The 20651-nt window shown below is 41.5% G+C and overlaps 1 protein-coding gene across 1 annotated transcript; it reads left to right on the top strand.

The window, feature by feature from the left end:
* Nucleotides 1-12239: 12239 nt before the first annotated feature.
* On the top strand, nt 12240-14687 carry Pcdhb1 (protocadherin beta 1). The gene has a single exon (XM_048331648.1). It carries the CDS (start codon nt 12240-12242, stop codon nt 14685-14687), a length of 2448 nt encoding a protein of 815 aa, XP_048187605.1.
* The last annotated feature ends 5964 nt before the right edge of the window (nt 14688-20651 follow it).

Genomic DNA, 20651 nt, shown 5'->3' with positions numbered 1-20651 from the left:
GGCTTGGTTCCGCCTCGCTTCCCCCCCCCCTCCGCCCGCGGCCCGGGCTAAACCAACACGCGGGGGCTGGGGGGACCCCAGGGCTGCCCCGCGGCAAGGCCCCACTCGCCGGGGGCTCGGGTTCCGGCGGGCCGGGAGAGAGGCAAGGGGAGCCAGAGCGGGGAAGGACTCCGACACCCGCGGTGTGGGCTCACAGCTGTGGGCCCGTCGGAAAATGCCCCAGAACGGGAATCCTGCCCCCATCACCGCCCCCCGCACTAAGGCATGGTTGACCGGCCCGTCACGAGGCCCAGGGAGCCAGCCGGGATTGGCCAGGTCCTTGGTCAGGTGACGGTCTCCGCAGCGAGTCACGGGACGGATCTGGGCGGTGTCGCTGTCCGCGTCTCGGGTGCTGAACTTGCAGGCGTGGCCAAGGAGAGTTCCCAGACATGACAGCTTCCGGTAGGGCGGGGCCGCAGGGGCGCCCAGGAGAGGGTGTCCATCTGCCACCTGGTGGTGGAAGAGGAAACTGCCGATGATAAAGTTCAAAAAGTCCTTTAAAGCAAGACCCCAAACTCCTAAGATTTACAAATTGGAGGGTTTGGGGATTTTTTTTAGACCTCAGCAGGTGGTTCTTAGGAACCCTTACTATTTTAAAAGCCACACAGGAGTATAGACGAATGGATAATTTCCAGAATGATCTGTCACTTCCACCGAAGAAAATGATTTAAAAATGTGTCACTTTGTCCAAGTATGTCTTCCAACACATTTTGCTATCAAATAAGTATTTTAAAGTATGGTAAATATTTACTAAAACGTTAAAATATATTTTACAAAAATAAGGGCTAAGAAAACTCTACCGTTTTGCCAAACACACTCAAGGACGCTTAGGCAAGAGTTCTGCTCTGATCTGTTTTTGGAAGATTAAAGTTGTGATTACATTTGGAAAGTGAGAAAAATGCAACTGAAATTCTAGGAGAAAACACTGCTTTTCTTTTATCCATGTCTAGCATATGAGCTATAAAAAAACCTTTCAACAGGAGAAACATGATAGTCTTACAGATTTTACTCTGTGTATTTTTACACTATTTAATAGTGGTGATCAAGTCAGTGTGAAAGATGTGTGTAATTTCGGATGGAGAACTTTCCAATTGCTTTGTACACAGAAGATATTTAATATATGTCAAGAAAAAAATCAGAAGGCGATAATGACTTGGCTCACCAAAATGTTGTTTTAAAAATAAAATGTACAGAACGATGCTATAGGCTTTTTTTAGAGGCCATGAAATAAGAACCCCAACTGACCATCTAATTTCTATGTCCTTTGTGGTAATGTCTCCTCCCCAACTAGTTCAACACTAGTCTTCCCAACTTTCAAAACAAATGATTGCTGTATAATCAGACTGTTATTTTATGTTTAGGTGTATGGACTAACTTTCTACAATAAGTGCAGCAAGTTGAGAGTAAAGTCAATTTTTTCAAGTAAATGTATATCATTCTTAAAAAATAGATCTATCCAGGAAGAACACTCAGTTTTGTTTGTGAGTTGTCCAGGTATCCCTGGATTTTAACATGGAAAGTAACAGTTACCATTTCTGTTTTAAGATTCAAAGCAAAATTTTATTGTTGAATATTCATTTCAATCAAAGCCACTGAATTTTGTATTGTTAGTTACCTGCAATGTTAAAACAAATTGGCTAGAGTTTAATAAGGGGAAGAATTGGTAGCCTAATCTAGCCTTCATTTGATTAAATTGAGGGGTTTCTGCACATTCCCAGATGTATAGCCAGCTGTAACCTACACTATCAATAGAAAAATAAGTATGAATAAGAGCATGAAAGCCATCTGTTTAAAATAAGAGTGTAATTTAAATCTGTTTTGCTAATAGTACTCATTTATATTGTGGCTTCTTATGTTACTGTGAGAGAATGAAACATTATATGTGTGTACACATGTTGAAAAATAAGAGGTATTGTCATATAAAGCAACAGATGGGAGCTCAAAAGCAGCTGCAGTAAACCGAGCCCCTCAAAGAAAGACTTCTTACCCCCAAAGCATCCTGTACCTGCCAAAATGAGAAAGAAGTCTCAAATGCATGAAAGGACATAAGAGAAGAATAGAATTATAACAGTTCAGAACTACAGGTGTGGCCTCAATGCTTTAAAATACATCTGCTTCTAAAATAGTTTTTTTGGGGGAATCAGGGTTAAGTAGTACACATATAAAATAGGAGGGGATCCCAGATATTAATATGGTTGTTAAAATATCAATATTCAATATCAGTATTTAAATTGAGAAATGGCTTGAAGTTTGGAGATAATATTAGAAAGAAGAACTGTGGGAAGGCCTTAATACTATAGTTAGTACATGTCTTCTAAATTATATTGAAAACAATGTCAAAACTGAACAGAACAATCTCAGAAGCATTTAAAGATATATATGACTTAGAGACAAAAATATTTTACGTGTTATAATAAATTAAAATCTAAAATGATTTTATAAACAGGAAATATTGAAAAACAGTATGTAGTTTAAAAAAAAAACCACCAAACCTGTTTGTATCCAGTGTTGGGGCTCAGAAAATGACATCCCAAAGTATGATACTTTGGGTTAATGAACACCTCACACTAAATGAGATTGGAAGGTCTTCGCGGCGGGGGGGGGGGGGGGGGGGGGGAAATAATCTCTTACTTTCTGACCTCCTATCTTGACTCTCTTTAGTCCCTAAAGTAATCCATACAAATAAAAGTTCCTCTTCCTCAAGGCAGGTCGTGGATACTTGGAATTTTCTTCCCTAAAGCAAGACAGAAAACCCGGAAGTTTTACTCTAGTCTTCCTGTGTAGGAGTTGCTGAAAGAAATCATCTGATCTATTTTGTCTAATATAAGCCACACACTTTCATGTTCCCATATTAATGGATTAATAACTGTATTTCTATTTACATTGGAAATAATTGTTAATTACATTTCTCAGGCTTGCTTGAACTGACATTCAAAAATCACGTTCTGGTAATAGTACAGTAATTCAAATTTTTTATGTATAGTCTAAGGCTTATATAATAAAGAAGTGTATTGATAGTACTGGGAATTAATTATTCTGACTTTGGTGGAAAATATAAGCCTGAATGGGAGAAGGAAACGAGGAACTTTACACTTGTGAATTGAAAGTGTATCTCCCATGATTTCATATATTTTGTTTGTAGGTACACACACTTGTGCAATATAATTAGAAGTGTGTACTAATTCAAGATAAACTTCATGTATATTGGAAATCACTGGTTAATAAAACTATTTTGGACATGTAGCTTCAATAACTACTGATAATTATAAAAATAACTAAAAAGATACTTCTTTTCTCATACTGGAGATTGAATCCAGAGGTTCAAGTATGCTAGTCAAAACCTACACCACATGGTCTAGGCCTTTGGCCTTATGAGTCTTTTTTTTTCTCTCTAATAGCTAGGATATTTTTTTTTTTTTTTACCCAGGCTGGCCTCAGATTTGACACCCTTCTGCTTCTATCTCCAAGGTAGCTGGAATTATAATATGTACTACTATAATGAGCTGAAAAATATTCTACTAACACGGTAGAGAGCCAGGCATGGTGCTGCATGCCTGTAACCCCAGCTACTTGGGAAGCAGAGGTAGGAAGAACAAAGCCTGAGAATGTTATGGTGAAAAGCTGGAGATTCTTCCAGAAAAAAACAAAAGAAAGGGGATTGGGAACATGGCTCGTGTGGTAGATAACTTGCTACTACACTGGAAGCACCGAATTCAGCCTCCAGCACCGCCCCACAAGGCAGTGACATGAAAAAGAATTCACTGCCATGGAATAAAAGCCAGTATCATAAAATATTTTTTCTAAACTGTTCTTGTTTAAATTAAAGAAACACGACAACTAAAAAGGGTGTGCACCACCATATTTACTGCAGCTCTACTCACAACAGCCAAATTATGGAATCAGACTAAGACTCATCAACAGATGAACAGATAAAGAAAATGTAGTATATGTGTGCTATGGAGAATTATTCAGCTGTAAAAGCAATAAAATTATGTCATTTCTCTCCAAATGGATCGAATTGGTGTTAAGTAAACTAAGGGAGACTCAGAAAGACAAATATTACATGTTCTCTCTTATCCACAATGTAGATCTAACACAAAAAAGTCATGAATGTAGAAGGAGGGCGACTGGGCAAAGACCAGTGGGGCAGGGAACAAAGGCCGTGGAGAAGGAGAATGTGATCAAAGTTCACACATAAAGTCACGATGAAATCCATTTAAACAAATGTGCAAGAATGCTACAAGGCAGGAGTTGGGGGAAAAGGTTAAAAGTTATGAAGTGGATAAAGTCAGAGTACATTCTATGCATGTAGAGAAATATCACAATTAAGCCTTTCACTTTTCTTGGTCATGTGGTGATTAGGGCTCTCTTATAATTAGGCCTTTTATGTTGTACATTTATGCTAAAATTTATGCTAAAATATAATATTATATATTATACTATACTATATTATTAACTATATTATATTAATCAATAATATATACGAATAAAAAGAACATTTATAAGCCCCCTCCCACCAAGATATCATGTTTATACTCATGTGTGGAATCTAGACCTAAAATAAACACATATTCATGGACAGTACATATGTATATATACCCAAATCTATCTATCCATCTATCTATCTATCTGTTAAACTCAATATGAATCAAACTAAGAGATTACTTTAGGAGAAGGGAAAAGGGAAGGGAAAAGGAAGAAAATAAGGTGAATAATAGGGAACTCATTGAAAGTATGTATGAAACAGAATAAAGAGCCTCAATGAAAACTGGCAATCAATAGAGGTTGAAGGGGCAAGGAAAGAGAAAGAGTCTCTGTAGCAGAGGCAGTCCGAGGAGAAGAGGAATGGGTTAACAAGGAAAACGAGAGAAGGATAGTTACATTGTTTGAACCCATGAAGTGAAGGTGAGATTGAAATGTACTGGAAATGTAACAAAGATATCTCCACCCAGTATAACTAATATAAGCTAAGAAAAGCAAAATAAAATTAAACACACCCAAGACAAAGGAAGAAACACATTTGATACCATAAGCCAGGTGCCGGTGACTCACACGCGTAACTCTAGCTACTGAGAAAGCTTAGATCTGAGGATCACTATTCAAAGCCAGCTTAGGCAAGACAGTTCTTGAGACTCTTGATCTCCAATTAACCACTAAGAAGCCAGAAGCAAAGTTGTGACTCAAGTAGTAAAATTCTAGCTTTGAGCAAAAAAAGTTCAAGGATAGTACACAAGCCCTGAGTTCAAGCTTCAAAACTGGCACAGAAAAAATAGAGATTAATAGAGGGAGTTAATCTCATTAAAGTACAAGGTATTAAGGTGTGGAATGCCATGGTAAAACCCTTTGACCAATTAATATGCATGTAAGAATGAATGACAGGAACACAAAACAGGTCCTGTTTGTGGGTGGTTATTATTGGAGTAGGGAGGGGGGAGGAAAGTTAAGAAGGGTGACTGTGATGAAAGTACTTATAGTCATGACTAAAAGTAGAATGTTGAAATTGTTCCTGAGAACTCAGAGAATGGATTTAAGGAAGAGTTATTAAGGAGGTAAGTATAAGCAAGGCACAGTGTGTAAGCCTCCCTGGACAAGTAATAGCGGCTAATGAAATATTTTAAGTAAGCAAACACAAAAAAAGAAAAAAATAAGCATAAAGTAATATTTCTTGAACCACATATTTCTTAATGTATTGTTTTTAAAATTAATTACTTGAAAATTGATTAAGACTTCCTAGAATGTATAATTTGTATACCACTAGAAGAAATTTCTTCTTTAAAATAATCTCTTTGGCTGAGTGCCAGGGGTTCATGCCTGTAGTCCTAGCTACTTGGGATGCTGACATCTGAGATTATGGTTCAAACCAAGCCAAGGAAGGAAAGTCCATGAGACTCTTATCTCCAATTAATCACCAAAAAGCAAGAAGTGGACCTGTGACTTGAGTGGTAGAGCACTAGCCATGAGCAAAGAAGCTCAAGGACAGCACCTGGTCCAGCGTTCCGCCCCAGGACCAGCATGTGCACATGTTCTCTCTCTCTCTCTCTCTCTCTCTCTCTCTCTCTCTCTCTCTCTCTCTCTGTCTGTCTGTCTGTCTCATTCTGTGTCTGTCTGTCTGTCTGTCTCATTCTGTGTCTGTCTGTCTCTCTGTGTGTCTCATTCTGTGTCTGTCTGTCTGTCTGTCTGTCTCTCTCTCTCTCTCTCTCTCTCTCTCTCTCTCACACACACACACACACACACATTTTCTTTTGCCAGGAGCTGGTGGCTCATGTTTGTAATCTTAACTTTTCATGATGCAGAGATCTGAGATTGAAATTCAAAGTCAGCCTAGGTAGGAAAATCCATGACTCTAATATCTAGTTAGCCACCAAAAAGTGCAAAATGGAGCTATGCCTCAAGTGGTAGAGTTCTAGCCTTAAGCAAAAAAGTTCAAGGACAGCACCATAGCCCTGAGATTAAGCTCCAGCACCAGCATTAAAAACAAAGAAAAACCCCAAACTCCTTTTTGAGGCTGTTAAATAGCATTCTCTACTGCTTTCCCCTGTAAGCATACATTGATTTTGTACACATATGACCTGGTTTTTTTAATTTATAAAGAGTTATTTAGGACCCCAGATCAGAATAAAGAACTACTACAAGTAAATTGGAAAAAGACAAATAATGGAATGTAAAGGAAAAGAGAACTAGAAAAACTTAAAAAAATATGTTCCATGAATATATACACATATGTATATATTGCCCTATATCATCAATAGCCAATAATTAGAGAAATGCAAATTAATAGATAGCAGAATATGAATATATACAGCCATACAGGTAAAGTTATAGAAGACAAATATTGTGATGTGCTATGGTCTAAATATGGTTTGTCTACTCAAAAGCTCATGTTCAAATTCAATCCCTATTAGGAAATGCCAAGAGGTGGTATGACTGGAACTTATGAAAACAAACCTCATGGCCCTGCCCGGCTCCGCGACCGGGCTCGGCAATACCCTGGGATCATTTCAGCTGATTCCCAGCCTGGAGGAGGAACGCCGGACCAGGCAGTTCAGATTTTCCACGCTGCCCGAAAGAATGGCAAGTTTGAATGTAACAAATGAGGAAGTTCTTTCACCCAGAAGTCGGACGGACCTTCATGTTCATCAGAGAACACACAGGAGAGAAACCTTATGAATACAACAAACGTGGACAGACTTTGGCATGGATAATGGAATTCACACAGTTGAGAAACCTTGTAAACATAGACAGTCTTTCAACCAAAATTCACACGTTCGCAGGCCTAAGAGAATTCACACGTGAGAAACGTTAGGAATGTAATAGATGTGGAATGTCTTTCACCTGGAAGAAAACTCAGTTTGCATTGGAGAACCCAAACAGGATAAAAGCCTTGTGAATGTAAATCCATTTTTTAAAAAGAACTCTTAAAACAGGCTCAGATTGTGTGGTGAGCAGCAACCAGAGGAGCGAGAGCTAACAAAGAATATTGCTCATAAAGTTTACTTGCACATATGAAAATACAATGTGCTCATTGAAATGGCTTTGAGAGAGCAGGGAGGAGAATAAGAGAGGAAGATGTTGATCAGGATACATGGTTTGCATGTGTGTAAATGTCACAACTAATGTACTGCTAACATTAGTAACAATAAATAAAAAAAAGTAGCTTCCTGGGCTGGGGATATAGCCTAGTGGCAAGAGTGCCTGCCTCGGATACACGAGGCCCTAGGTTCGATTCCCCAGCACCACATATACAGAAAACGGCCAGAAGCGGCGCTGTGGCTCAAGTGGCAGAGTGCTAGCCTTGAGCGGGAAGAAGCCAGGGACAGTGCTCAGGCCCTGAGTCCAAGGCCCAGGACTGGCCAAAAAAAAAAAAAAATAAAAAAACAACAAAAAAGTAGCTTCCTGGGACAAATGTTTGCACAAATGTGGGGCCAGGACCACTTGTTACATTTACATAGACTTAGATACAAATTGTTTTAGATGTCAAGAATTTCTGAAACATCCTCATTGCTACTTTTGTGACTTGACTGAATCGTTTAACATCTTTAAACTTTAGGCTCTATTCTGTTAACTGAAAGCACACATGCACGCATACATATGGCAACTACATAGTAAAAACTTAATTATGTTATTAATAAGGAGAAGTTAACATGACATCCTACATAATTTCATAGAAAAGTCCATTCTGTGCATATTAGGTAACATAATGAATTCTACTGAATAATCAACAAACATATTGTCTCTAAAGTAAACATAATTGTCTGAAAAAACAGTCAATATGTTTAATGAAATTAACAGCAAGATAAACTTAGAAATCAGACTACTCAGTAAAATTTAAATTTGTCATTGAAATCAGTTATTTTAGAATATGTCTCTTTCACAAGTGTTCCATTTGATTTTAGACAATCTCTTGTTTAATGTGTACTTAAAATAAAGGTAATCTTAATGGCAAAAAAAGAGAAATGATAAAATAATGGCATTCACAGGGAAATGGTCAGATCTTGAATGGATAATGTTGAGTGAGACAAGCCTAGAGCCCAGAGGACAAAGGCACATGGTCTCCCTGATATGTGGTTGTGGAGGGGGAGGGGAGAACAGTAGAGATCATGTCTGTGAAATAACAAACTTCTTTTCAAATGGTATTTCTACATGTTTTGGTCAGCGACTTTACATCATGTCTCTAAAACCAAACAATTACTAAATAAACATAAAAAGGTCTAGGATAGACCTGCCAGGAGCACAATAGCTCAACAGTTACATACATATGATTATATAAGATGAGGCTAAGCAAAATGAACTCCAAGAGATGGATACAGGAGGATTTTACTGTTGTCAGTATGTTTAATGTACTAGGTGAATTTCCTTTGATGTACCCCCTGTGGTCACTGTATATGATTCTGGTACACTGGATATTGTATATATGCTTATCTGAACTGGGGAAGGGAAAGAAAAATGAAGGAGGATGTAACAAATAGGACAAGAAATGTACTCATGACCTTATTATGTAACAATACCCTCTCTGTACATCACCTTATCAATAAAATTTAATAAAAAAAGAGGTGGGACCTTTTGAGATTATTTGTGTGATTATTAGTTACTGGGTTATTTCAGAAGGCGACCTTGCTATAAAAGCCAGTGTGGATCAAGTCTCTCTTGCACTCCCTGTCCTTCGCACCCTGGAATGGCCTTCATTGCCTGGGGTTCCGCCAGGTATGCCGTTCGCCAGGTATGTCCCCTCACCTGAAATCATGAGACAAAATGAACCTCTTTTCTCTACACATTACCCAGTTCATGATATTGTGTTATCAGCAACAGAAAATAGACGAAGGCATAAGATATTGGTAAATATTTGAACAACTAGACGTTACACTGATGATAATACATTGGTATAATTTTTTTTTTTAAATATGAAGAGGGCTGGGGATATGGCCTAGTGGCAAGAGTGCTTGCCTCATATACATGAGGCCCTGGGTTCAATTCCCTAGCACCACATATACAGAAAACGGCCAGAAGGGGCGCTGTGGCTCAGGTGGTAGAGTGCTAGCCTTGAACAAGAAGAAGCCAGGGACAGTGCTCAGGCCCTGAGTTCAAGGCCCAGGACTGGCAAAAAAAAATGAAGAAACTTTTATTTAAGCACTTTGAGAGAAACAGTTCTAAGACCATTAGAAGTCATAATGAATATTACCTCATGTCAATTTTCCCAACAAATAGAATTGAAAATGACTTTGTTCATAGTTTTAAAACTTTAATTGTGATATATTTTTATAGTTACTCAGCAGTTCTACTCCCCCTTTAGTTTGAAATGCGTAATAATATGTGTGCAAAATGTAAATATTAACTTACTGTTTAATACTATCTCAAACTACTCTTTTTAATTTTTTTATTTAAAATTTTTTCTTATTTATTGTCAAAGTGATGTACAGAGATGTTACAGTTTCATACGTTAGGCCTTGGGTACATTTCTTGTACTGTTTGTTACCTCCTCCCTCATTCCCCCCTCCCCCTACATTGGTATAATTTCTTAGAAAACAGTTTAGCAGTATTGTGCAAAAAGAGCATGCCCTATGACATCAGCATTACTTCTATGTATACGTTCTTTCTTCCAAAATGTGCATACATATGCATAGAGTGTCTTGTGCAATGATATACAGCACAACAGAGTGAGTAAATACATTTTGATGAGTTCCTCCTAAAACGACAACATAAGCAGTCCTTGATATTTAGAAGCTGGCCTGATATATAGACTAGTGTTCTCCTGTTGAATAAAAATAATTTCAACAGATACTAATCTCAGAGAAGTCTGATATATAGTGGTTATAGATGAAGAGGAAAACAAGAGTACCCCACAATCATATCTAGGCACAGACAAAAAAGAACATCATGCAATCCATAAAAATTCAGATCCACCAATCATCTCCCTATTCTGGCTAATATTACTAACTGTGAACTATTTGTCAATACAGTGATGTTAGCTTTTTATCCAATCCTTATTTTATATAAAAGGAATATTCATGAAACTGTCATTGAAACAGCTGCACCTCTAACTTCTAATAGCATTTAGGCCAGAACAAAATCCTCCAAGTCTCTTCCAAATCAGCTAAAAGAAAACCAGACATCACATGTCTATTTCAAATGACTTTCTATTAAAATGCTCCATGCTTCTCTATGGTGTGTCGTTTTTGTTCATTGTGAAACACAATTTTGTTTAACCACAGGTGTGTTTCTGACACAGGTGTGTTTTTGGCAAAAGTTCATTGACAATACACACTTTACTTCTATCAAATAGAAGTATATGAATGCAAGCTAACCACTGTATCAATCTCACATTCAACTAAATAATGAAAGAAAAAACTGGATTCCAAATACCACTTCCTGTACATTTCATATATAGTTTTAAGAAGAAGTGAAGGAAGACAGCTTAATTCTTACACTGGGTGGAAAGTGTCTGGTAGAGACTGAGGAGTTGGCTAACTCTTTCATGTCTGGATGTCATTAATACTTTGCCTACATTGTTTCTATTGACTTTGTCCTACTAGAAAAAAATATGGCTTAGGTTTCCCTTAAGTGACAGTAACTGTAAAGCATCTAGAATTTAAAGTGCTTAGCACAAATGGCGAAGCAAATCTTTTTCGTAATTAACATGAGCCAGGTCAGAAAATAAGTTCTATTTCTTGTGCAGCCATGAGTACTCTAGGAACTAGGCGTGTGATTACACCTGTTAGGACTTTAGTTCCTGGGTTTTTTTTTCTTTTTTAAAGTAGGGAAGATAGATTGGATTTTATCTTTCTGTTTTAAAGTCCCAAACCAGGCATTGATCTTTAATTGATTTATCTAATACATCACCTGTGAAACAGAGTGATGTATTTATTGAGAGCTTACACTTTGCAGTCAGACCAAACTAAGCTGCAATTTACCTCTAACATTCAGTAGGAAGATATTGGATGTGACCTAGTCTCTCCTGTGACAGTTTTATCACCTAACATATCTAATACATATTACTGCCCTCATAATCATAAGCGATAAGCAGCAGCTGCTTCCTGAGCTCTTGAGGATTCTGGGGCCCAAGGAGATGGTTTTGTGTACATCAAGAGACCCCCCCCCCCCCCCCGTCTAGCCTCCCATCAGTGGGCTTACTGGACCCCAGCAGGTACAGTCCTGAAGAATGCCGGCCCGTTCTGTTGCCTTCTGCTTTTCCTCTTCCCCGGCTCTCTTGATGCCCCATTCAGTTTGGCTCCAGGAGAAGGTGGGGTGGGGGGGCCCTTTGCCATTTGAGGTGCCCTGTGGAGTGTGCAGATGCAGCTTTAAAGTTGTCACTGCTGTGGTCCCCGAGGACCGGCAGGAGCAGTGACTTCACCTTGCGCGTGTATCCTTGGCTTCTCAATTCCCAGGGACTTTTTTTTTCTCTCTCTCCTGAAAGGGAATGAGCAGGTGCGCGTGCGGTTCCTCTGGCAACAAACTTCCCCGCTCCGCCCGGCTCTCAGGAATGACGGCATCCCCATAAATACCCGCGACCGGCCGGGGAGTTAGTTGCGTTACTCCAGGCGAGTTGTCTTGCAGGTGCAAACCAGCTTCCCCGGCTGGGCTGAGCCTTGGGCGGCGCCGCGGTTGGAGGCCCGGGAAAGGGGGGCGCCGCCTTCGCCCCCCTGCCTGCCTTTCTTACAGAAGTGAAACTCGAGCCCCGCGGGCCCCGGGGGTGCGGACTGGCGGGGATGGCGCGCGCGCGCGGCGGCGGGCCGGTGAGCGCGCTGCTCCTGCTGGTGTGCGCGGCGGCGGGGGCGCGCGGGGCCCCCACCCTCCGCTACTCGGTGGCGGAGGAGATGGAGAGCGGCTCGTTCGTGGCCAACGTGGCGAAGGACCTGGGGCTGGAGGCGGGGGAGCTGGCGGAGCGCGGGGCCCGGCTGGTCTCCGAGGGCCCCCGGGCGCACTTCCGGCTGCACCGCAGGACCGGGGACCTGTTCGTGAAGGAGCGGCTGGACCGGGAGGCGCTGTGCGGCCGGGCCGACCCGTGCGTCCTGCCCTTGGAGATCGTGCTGGCGGCGCCGCTGCAGGCCTTCCGCGCCGAGGTCCGGGTGTTTGACATCAACGACAACGCGCCCGTGTTTCCAGACCAGGAGCCGGTTTTGAGGATCCCGGAGAGCACCCCGCTGGGCTCCCGCTTCCCGCTGCAGAGCGCCCAGGACTTGGACGTGGGCCTCAACGGTCTCCAAAACTACACGCTGAGCGCCAACGCGTACTTCCACCTGCACGCGCGCTTCCGCGGCCACGGGCCCCGCTGCGCCGAGCTGGTGCTGCGCGAACCCCTGGACCGCGAGGCGCAGCCCGAGCTCAACCTGACCCTCACCGCGGTGGACGGCGGCTCCCCGCCCAAGGCCGGCTCGGCGCACCTCCGGGTGGTGGTCCTGGACGTCAACGACCACGTGCCTCAGTTCTCCCGCTCGGTGTACCGCGCCCAGGTGCCCGAGAACAGCGCCAACGGCTCCTTGGTGGCCACGGTGACCGCCACGGACCAAGACGAGGGCACCAACAAGCAGATCACGTACTCGCTGGCCCCGAACCCCGAAGCCATTCTGCAGACGTTCCAGGTCGACGCTCACACCGGAGAGGTTCGACTCCGAGGCCCCCTCGATTTCGAAACCACGGAGACCTACGACCTGGACGTCCGAGCCACCGACGGCGGCGGCCTCTCGGCGCACAGCAAGGTCCTGGTGGACGTGGTGGATGTCAACGACCACGCGCCCGAGGTCACGCTGTCCTCGGTGTCCAGCCCGCTCCCCGAGGACGCGGCCCTGCGCACGGTGGTGGCCCTCTTCACCGTCCGAGACCCCGACCGCAGGGTGGGAGGGAAGATCACCTGCTTCCTCAAGGAAGACGACGCCCCCTTCGCGGTCAAACCCACCATCAGGAACTCCTACTCCCTGGTCACCGACAGAAGCTTGGATCGAGAAGCCGTCCCCGGGTACAATGTCACCCTGGTTGCTGTGGACACCGGGCCGCCCAGCCTGTCCACCGAGACCGTGATAGAGGTGCTCCTGTCCGACATCAACGACAACCCTCCCGTGTTCCGGGAAGAGTCCTACGTCTTGACTGTTCGAGAGAACAACAGCCCCGCGGTTTTCATCGGCAAGGTCCACGCTGGGGATCTGGACGAGGGGGAGAATGCCCAGGTCACGTACTCCCTGCTGCCTCCCCCAAGTGGAGATCTGTCTGTCTTTGCTTACATTTCCATAAATCCGGACAATGGGAAGCTCTATGCGCTCAGAACCATGGATTACGAGGCCATCCAAGATTTCCAGTTTGTGGTAAAGGCAACGGATGGGGGCTTCCTATCCCTGAGCAGCCAAGTCACCGTCAGAGTGGTGGTGCTGGATGACAATGACAATCGCCCCATGATCTTGTACCCGCTGCAAAATGGTACGTTTCCCTGCAACGACCTGGTGCCCAGGTCGGCAGAGGCAGGCTACCTGGTGACCAAAGTGGTGGCCGTTGACGGCGACTCAGGGCAGAACTCTTGGCTCTCATACCACTTGCTGAAAGCCACGGACCCTGGGTTATTTTCTGTGCAGCCACAAAATGGAGAAATCCGCACACTGAGGCAGATATCCGAGAGAGACCCAATGATGCAGAAGCTAGTCATCGTCGTCCAAGACCATGGACAACCACCTCTCTCCACTACTGCCTCACTCAACATCCTGTTGGTGGAGGGCTTTTCAGAACCCTACCTGCAGTTCCGGGATCCAGCCACGCATTCTACAAAGGTAAATCCCACCACCAAACATTTGGTTATCTCTCTGGCTGTGCTTTCTCTTCTCTTTCTTATCTCTGTCACAGTCATCTCCAGCATACACATTTGCCACAAGATTAAACACCGGGACAAGTTCACAATTCAAGAGCATTTCTACGACGACTGTAATTTCCCTCACAATCTGGTGCAAGGGGGAGGCGATGGATCCTTATCCCAGCCTTGTTCATATGAAATGTGCTCAGCCAGTGGTACTGGCACGAGTGAGCTCAGGTTTCTGAAGCGCTTTATGCCCAATTTCCCTTTCCCTCATGCCACTGGAGAGGAAAAACCAGAGAATGGTCCCAGTTTACCTTCTAATAGGAAAAGGTCCCGGGGGTCAGAGGGCCATGCTAGGGTACCCGATGATTATATGTAGTTCTTACTAACAGTCCTCAGGGAGAGAGGAGAATACTATGTTTGGTATGCAAAACGATCCCATCCTTACTGAAACAAAAATGGTGGCTTCGGTGGTATTGCAGCTTTGGTGGAGACAGAGCAGTACCTAGTTTGCTGAAAATGAGAAATACAGTAAAGTTTTCCTTACTTAGTACAAAACATTTATCCAGATCTCTAAGCCATATATATACCATCACGTTTCCATTTAGAAAGCTGTTTAAAGAAATGCCATTGTGTGTAAGCGTGTATACGGGAGGACCTCTTCTCCATCTCTTCTGTGGTAGGAAAAAAATATCAGATGAAATGCTCTGAAATGCTTAGCTCCACAGAGATAGTTGGCTATTTGCCTTTAAATTCTCATCCACTAGATAGTAATGCATTACAGGGAAGCAAAATAGCCTCTAATTTTGGGGGTGTATGTGGAGGTGGGTGGGTGTGTACATGTGTTCGCACACTTGCATGTATGTAGTGTTGGTACTCAGGGCTTAGGTTTTTCCCTCAAGGCCGGTATTCTGTCACTTGAGCCACAGCTCCCCTCTGGCTTTTTGGTAGTTAATTGGAGATAAGTGTCTCATAGACTTTCCTCCCAGGGATGACATCAAAGCATGATCTTCAGAGTTCGGTCTCCGGAGTAGCTAGGATTACAGGTGTGACTCGAGTGCAGCTAGCTTGCATTTTTGATACACTAGGAATGAATTAGGTTGAGAACCACAGACACAAATTATTATTCAGCAACATCTAAGGTTTTGTTTCTGGTGGGTATATATCATCTTAAACCAATGTCTTGCATGCTAGCCTTCATAATCCTGAATATGCCTGGTGACGGATGGTGCTTATAGACAATCATGGTAAGAGGAAGGGTAAGGGGACAAAAGGACTTCTATGTAAACATGAATAAGAGATCAGGAATGTTCTCCAGAACTAAGTTTGTAGATCACTTCCTTCGTTCCTTCTTTCCTCCCTCCCTCCCTCACTTTCTCTTTCTTGCTTGCTTCCTCCCTCCAGCCTCTCTTCTCCACTCCCCCAGGGGGGGAATGGCATAGAGTTTGAACTCTGGGTCTCACAGTTGCTAGGCAAATGCTCTACTATTCAAGCTATGCCCCAGCCTTCCATCTTTAGTTTGTATGTGAGGTTACTGCTTTTGCTTGGGCCAGTTGCTAACTGCAAGCCTTCTCCCTAGGCCTCCCATATAGCTGGGATTATACTTGTGAGCCTCCATTCTTAGTGTATTCCTTGAGATAGGCTCTCCATTTTAGCCTCACATGGGCTTCAAACTGAGGCTCTTCTGGCCTCTGGATTCCTGAATAGCTGGGGTTACATGCTGATGTGACCATACCCAGCCCAGACACAGATTCTAATGGGTGTTTGGGATTGTAGACAAGTCTCAACTCTTTCTCATATTCCCAAGTTCTTGTCTTTTTAGAAAGTTACTTGAATATGAGTAATGAAAGGTGGAGGAAGATAAAATTAAATTAGGATTGTTGTAGTTAATTAGCACCACAGAACAGTTTAGAATATTTTATGGTGCTATTAAGTACCATACAAAATTATTTTAAGCTCTTTTGTAGCCTGTAGAACAGCTAAATAATAAAAAGACATTAAAAACGAGTTCTTCATTTGGCAGCACTGGCAAAACTGACCTGAGGGTCACAGTTCAAAGCCAGTCCAGGCAGGAAAGTCTATGAGACTTGTATCTACAATTTCCAACCAAAACAAAGCTGGAAGTGGAGCTGTGGCTCAAGTGATAGAGCAGTAGCCTTGAGCAAAAAAAGCTCAGGAACAAAGCTCTAAGTTCATGCCAAGACCAGCACACACTAAAAAATAAAAATGTAAAAAGACACTTAGTCTGCTGAGTGTTGTGAAGTGATGATGTAAGAAACTGAAAAATAAAATGAATTTTCTAGTAAGCTCTTATAAAATGAAATAGGGAAATAAATTACCCTTCTCTTGAACCGTTGTTATTTGACTTCATAAATTATTTTAGTTTTAAAATATGGAAGTATTTAAAATATTGTAGCTTTGACACATTAAAACATTAGCATAGTTCAAGAATGTCACCAATTCTAACTGCTTTGAAAATCAAGGTTGTTTTAACAAGGCTTTAGTTGTGTGTCTTATTTTATGAAAATCTGTGTAAATTTACACTTTCAGTCTTCTCTCTCATATAGGAAGGCATACTTAGCTGAAATGGTAACAATAGTATTTATTTTAAAACTCATTAAATATACCACATCATATTAATCGAGGAATACTTCATTCTTGGATTTATTACTGATACCCAATGGTGGTACCTGGCTGTCTACTCGATGACCAGGAACACAATAAAGTTAGTGCTAAGTCATTTTATTTAATGGAGATGTTTAGGGTAGAATTGGAATCACCTATGGGTGCTTTCAATATTTTCATATTTTGAGAACAGATGAAGTAAATGAAGATTAGCAATGAATTACAGGTGTGAGCCACCGGCACTGGGGTTAGCATTAACTTTTATAAGTAAGCAGTAATTATTTAGTAAAACACAAACAAAAACTACCATTTTGTTGATATTGATATTTTTAGTGAAAGGGTTTGAGTCCAAGGTCTTTCACATTTGCGAAGCATGCACTCCACCACGAGGCTAAACCTTCAGTTTAGAAAGTACTATTTTATCTTTTTTCCTTCTTTTATGGGATGAGGGTTTGAACTCAGAGCCTTGCACTTGCTAATGCAGGTACTCTGCTACTATTTTACAGTCCAGCGATACGTGCATAAGCAATACTACCTGGCTTAATATGAAGGATAAAGGAAGGTGGCGTAGATAAAGGATCCAAAGACTGAAAATGTCAAACAGCAGTGAGGTCTGCACACACACAAGCACACAGTGGGAAGCAGACATAGATTTGGCAACTTAAAAAATTTTTGTACATTAGGTTAAACCCTGTTATTTTATTCCATCATTATTTCACAAAGGAAATACAATATAAAATGGTAAACACAATACTCTCATGAAGGAAGCAATTTCACAAATTAAAATATACGATTCTGTGAAAAATTATCCTGCTGTTAGCTTTTTAATTTTGCTCTGGACCAATGAATATTTTGTCACTGATTTCAAGTTTGAAAAATATGGGAGTAAATGCTTATCTAATGTTTATCTAGACTTCAAATTCCCATAAAAATATGAATTGCACCTGATAAGTACAAACTAAGACCATCTCTACTTCAATTCACCAAGGGTGAGTCATTTATATACTAGCTGAGATTACACAAGGTTTCTGTCATAAAATTAAGAATGGAAATAATTATGGCCATTACTCTCCCCAAATGGTAAACAGCATCAGAAATATTCATATTTTTTGAAAGTTTAATCCAAGAGGCTTGGGCAATGTATATAAAAAGGCCATGATGATAAATATTTTAAAAACTATTGCGGGCACTGGTGGCTCATACCTGTAATGCTAGCTATTCAGGAGGATGACATCTGAGGATCATGGTTTGCAGCCAGCCTAGGCAGGAAGGTCCATGAGACTCTTATCTCCAATAAACTACTTAGAAAAAGCAGGAAGTTGGGCTGTAGCTCAAGTGGTAGGGTGCAAAGTATCTCTGGGACAGCACCCAGGACCTGAGTTCAAGCCCCAGGACTGGCAAAAAAAATTACAACTGCCTTAAGCAAATTGCTTCAATTATTTTCAATGTTTTCAAATATTTTCACATGTATAAGTCTACATTTCTTTCTTTTTTTTGTTCATCATGAGCTTCGAACTCTAGGCCTGGGCACTGTCCCTGGACTCCCTTTGCTCAAGGCTAGAACTCTATCACATGAGCCACAGTGCCACTTGGCAATATAATTTTAGACTTAGAAAACTACAGAAATACTCAGAGTTCCTGTGTATCCTTCACTGAGCTTCTTAAATAGTCTTAAACACAGTCATGAAAATTAAGAAATGAAATATAACACAACTCTGTTACACTACAGCCTTAGATCTCACCAATTATCCCATTTTCTGATCAAAGATCCAATACAGAAACCCAGAAGTCATTTAGTTGGTATGTGTCTTTGATGTCTACTACCCATTCCTATGCTTTCTGTCTCCCATAACTGTGAGCCTTTTGAAGAGTACTGGTTAATATTAATAAAATGCCTGTTTGGGATTGCTATTTTCTCATTAGATTGAGGCTATGCATTAATTGGTAAGAACACCACAGAAATGATGTGTCTTTCAATGTATGATAGCAGCTACAATATGCTGTAACAGTGATGTTAATCTCTTTTTATTGTAATTTTTTTACCATGTTTATCATTTTAAATGTGCATAGTAGTTCAGTAATGTTTGGGTGAAGTTGATCATTATTTTGTGCTGGAGATCCAACTCAGAACACTGTACATGCTAGGCAAGTGCTCCACCATTGAGCTATATCCCTGGCCCTAAAGTGATGCTAGTATTTGTCAGTTAGTGAAGGCAATGACTGTTATGCTTCTCTAAAGTAAACACTATTAGTATTCATATTAGTATTAAATACTTGGAGCAATACTTTGCAGCTGTGCAAATATCATAATCTACTTAATTTTAGTAGCTTCTTCTGTGTATTTTCATAGGGAATTGATGCAATAATATTCTAGTAGCCACTCCCTACTTTCCTGTTGTTACATTAGTTAATAAAATTATTCTACAAGAAAGACTTTTCACCATTTTCACATTAAGTTCTTTGTATCTGAACTCATGGATATTTGTTATTTAGGTTATAACCCAATGGCTATCATTGATTTTCTTGTTCGGCAAATCCTCTCAGCTGAGATTTTCAGACTAAAATTATTCACAGAGAAGATATTTTGATCAAGATTAGAATTTTGAATCTTATATGTTAAGAAAGCATTAATTTCTCTAAATTGTTAAGGCTTATTCATGATAAACATTTGAACTTGAAACATAAGTATATTGACATGATTTAAAAATTTAATTACAGATATAAAATTGTTAAGTATTGAATGTGAAATTTAAATTTTATTATGCAGATGATTTTATATATTTATAAACTATTTATAATAGAAATGCCATGTAAAACAGATGTATATGTTGAAATTAAACAGAGATATATAAGAAATGGAATTCTGCTGTCTGGTTTTATGTAATTTTCCTAAAAATAAATAAAATAAACTACTTTACCATGTCTATGTATTTTTTGTTATTCTTGTAAGTGAAATTACATATATTATTCTCTAATATATATACTTTCTGCAGAGTATGTTGTCGGGATCTGACGGATCCCTTTCTCCCCGATCTCCCAGAAAATGCTTGAACCCCAAAATCTATGAAAGGGCACTCGGCTTTGCCTTCCACCGGCAGAAGGCCAAGGCGTACTCTTATGGAAATACGCTAAGTTGAGGAAAGGTTGCTGAAGCCTCCCCTTCCCCCATCCCCTCACATGTCAGGAGCGGAGGCCGAAGAAGGCATCAGGGAGACGCTATGATGGTTGAATGAGTCTCAAAGGATTTAATTGGGAGGGGGGGTTATATAGCGGCAATGGCGGGAAAGGGAATGACCCGGGCCATTGGCCAAGCCGGACTGCCCATCAGGTGATGTCACGAAACTTCCCCTGTGGGCTGGACAATCCCTATCATGGTGGCACGCAGGTGTTCGCCCCCCAGGGGCGGGGGGCTTCTTTTCCGGTGTGGGCTCCCTCCCACACTGTCCCAGGGCTGGGGGAAGGGCAGTGTCTCGCTCTGGGTGCCCTTCCCCCACCAAGGCCAAAACTGAGTCCCCAACAGTATGTGACTAACTCTATGTCCACTCTTCAATCAAAAGTTTGATTCATTTCCAAAACTATATATTACTTTTTAAAATTTAATTTTATTGTCAAGGTGATGTACAGAGGGGTTACAGTTACATATGTAAGGTAGTGAGTACATTTCTTGTTAAACATTGTTACCCCTCCCTCAGTTTTCTCCCACTTTCCCTCTCCTCCC

Source organism: Perognathus longimembris, chromosome 22, assembly GCF_023159225.1.
Source record: "Perognathus longimembris pacificus isolate PPM17 chromosome 22, ASM2315922v1, whole genome shotgun sequence".
NCBI lineage: Eukaryota > Metazoa > Chordata > Mammalia > Rodentia > Heteromyidae > Perognathus > Perognathus longimembris.
Note: the sequence above shows the minus strand (reverse complement) of the source record. Positions and strands in the feature narration are given on the sequence as shown.